Source organism: Anneissia japonica, unplaced genomic scaffold (assembly GCF_011630105.1).
Source record: "Anneissia japonica isolate Jap-2015-1 unplaced genomic scaffold, ASM1163010v1 scaffold3711_len311769_cov181, whole genome shotgun sequence".
NCBI classification, from domain to species: Eukaryota; Metazoa; Echinodermata; class Crinoidea; order Comatulida; family Comatulidae; genus Anneissia; species Anneissia japonica.
Window position 1 is genome coordinate 93,306 of NW_022758350.1, and position 2,989 is coordinate 96,294.

Consider the following 2,989-nt stretch of genomic DNA (forward strand, 5'->3'; position numbering starts at 1 on the left):
AGATAATTAGGTACAGCGTGCATTCCACTCGTCAGAGTTAATAACTTCAGCGTTATTTCCCTATCTTGAAATTATTACTTTCAATTTCTGACCTACAATTTTCTCAAAGCTCAGGTAGTGGAGGGTAATCGTGTTGACTGAAAATACATTTTCTTAAAAATATATGCCGATTTGATAACAATAGACAAATCAAGTATTTGGTGCTATTGCAGGAAACTGATGTTTTCAGTCGATAAGTACAATTCTATAGATGTAAAGGCTAACTCAGACAGCGTCGGCCGACGCAGCCCGACAGGATTTATCGTCGGGGACAGTCTTATGCCGTCGTGAGAAATATTAAACACGTCGGGCTGCGTCGGCCGATGCTGTCTGAGTTGGCCTTTAGTGATCCATTTTAATTTATGTTTCCGTTGTGATTTTATTAGGATGATTTTTTTAATCCAACGCCACAACAGACATGAAACAAGATCATAAAAAGATAGTCAGCTGAACAGAGCTGATTTCCTACTTCTGGAATATAATTGATAACTATCGAACTGTTGACAGTATTTCAAATCCATCGAATCATGGAGGAAGTCAACTAAATTCACTTTGATTTGAAACACTCGGGGAACCAGTGATCCAATAATGCCATGTTAAAATAAGATGTAATATTATCAAGAAATACCTTTAGCATTTTTACCCGAACACACGTATGACATCATCATCTTAATTTCCTCTCTGACAACCAGCTCGTGGGGGTGAACGTCAGAACCCGTGCGGTGACAATTTGTCATATCCCAAACATCAATAATTACAATGTTTGGAACATCTTTAAGAACTTCGCGCATTACTGAATCTAATTTTTGTACATACCAATCGTTGAAATTAATCGTTGACATCGGAGTATAAGCGAAAGACCGGGTGTTAGCGGATTTTATGATTACAAGCGTTCGTGGACTGCGTTGGTAGAGTCTTGTCAACGCGTTTCGTACGCAGACGAGACGCCATCGGTAATCATCCAATGTTACACTAGTAAAATGTGCCCATAAATTCAAAACAACAACAGTGTTTTGATCTGCATTTAACTTATTGATTTCATTGCACTCGTATTTAATGTTCTTTGTTAACATCCACGAATTTCTAATCGGTAGACCATGATGAAAAAACAAAGATGTAAAATTATTTTTTCGATCTGTCGCAATCAACGGACCGATTTTATATGTAGATCTGTGCTCATATAACGTGACATCATCCAACGTAGGTAAATTCATCTGGAGATAATTGTGCCATTGACGTAACGTTGAGTCTCCGTAAAAATATAAACGTTTGTTCTGTAAACATGATCGGGTTGCAGAGACACCGATGTACTTTGCGTTACAAATGTTTGAATGCCATACATCCCGGTAGTAAAAGCCAGCGACCATAGGCATATTTCTGCCGTCGTTTTGAATATGGCTGCTCGTAGGAGTACAAGCGGCTAAATTTGACTTGCACAGGTGGTAACCTTCCATTTGATCTAAAATTAAATAAAATAAAATTAGGTGCTGCACAGATGGGTGGCGTGTCGGGGAGAACAACACAATTTGTCAGGGAGAAAAAATAATTAAATAAGCCTTGGAAACCCCTAAATTGTCATAGTTTTCGAGAGCTTCGCCCCCTTGGAACACTTAAGCTTGGTTCCCATACAATCGCCACACGCTATTGCCGACAGCTTTCGGTGATGCTGATTAATTGGTCGAATCGGGGAGCCTCCCCGATTGCGACAGAGACTGCTACACAGGGCAACGCTTGCACTGACAACACGGTAGCGACAGTCTAGCGATTAAGGAAGCCATACTTTACACTCTTGTCGGGGACATCCCCATCGATCGAGGACATCGGTCTCCCTCACCCCTGTCTCTTATACTCCCCCCTCAGGCAAATCCTGGTGTCACCCATGGCTGTACAATGATTTTAATGAAATGGAATGCATATTATATAAACACTTAGGCCTAAATGGAATAGCATAAAACAGATTCAATAGCGGTGAAGGACAGAAAACTGTCTCCCATAGGTATGATATAAACTATTAAGCATATAAAATTGGGTGGAATGGTAATTATAAGTAGATTTACCCAGTCAGCATAAGTCAATGAACTAGGTGTACATTATAACTTAACATCATTGTTGTAACAGCACCTCACTGCTGCATCAGACATTTATTCAAATTTCGGACATAATTCCGATTTCTTCGCATTCACAATAATAGTTACTTTTTTTTTGTTTTGACTGAAACAATTTCTACATCATAATGGCACCTACCAAGAATACAACGAATAACCGTTCAGCAGAATAATACAGAAGAACATTCCACCAGAATAACAGGTGGAGCATTGCAACGTTAAGAAGTGAACTTACTAAGCTAGGAGTACCATATGCCTCCAATGCTAGGAAAACAGCATTACCCAGTGGCGTGCTAGGGGTCAAAGGTGGGCACGTGCCCCGGGCGCCGGATTTAATGTGTCACCAAAAACAGGACAACATTGCGTGGAGCTTTGTGTTTAAAGGCTCCACGCTGTTTTTACAGTGTGGCATTGCTTCGCCTATTAAAATCCAACATGAATCGAACGTGGGTTCAAAGATTGCTTTGATGCTTCAAAGATTACTTTATAATATATATCATTGATCATCATGGAAATTATCATCATATTCATCATCATCATCGTCATTATCGTCATCATCTTCATCATCATCATCATAATCATCATCATCAAACTACTCACCACTGGATTGCACTTTGATTGTCACTGGCCGAGAACGCAAGAGCACCCTTCGGATGTTCTTTCTGAAAGTTCAACATGATGTAATTAAATCTAGAACATGTCATATAATATCAGTGTTAACTTTCCGTCGTCGTCCTCCCACCACCGTCGTTGTCGTCCGTCATTCTCATTACCAGTGGCGGCGCCAACGTCTGAAATCTCGGGTGGGGGGGGGGGGAGGGAACAATTTTAGGAGGGATATGCTG

The 2,989-nt window shown here is 40.4% G+C and overlaps 1 protein-coding gene across 1 annotated transcript in view; it reads right to left on the reverse strand.

Annotated features, from left to right (window-relative positions):
- Positions 1–6: 6 nt before the first annotated feature.
- Positions 7–2,989, reverse strand: part of LOC117125253 (NXPE family member 3-like) — a 15,363-nt gene continuing 12,380 nt past the window's right edge. Inside the window, exons 4-5 of the mRNA XM_033271715.1 lie at positions 2,745–2,806; positions 7–1,498 (exon numbers count right to left, since the gene is read on the reverse strand). Of these exons, the coding sequence (XP_033127606.1) occupies positions 657–1,498; positions 2,745–2,806 (904 nt within the window). The 3' untranslated portion in view covers positions 7–656. The remainder of the gene's footprint in view (positions 1,499–2,744; positions 2,807–2,989) is intronic.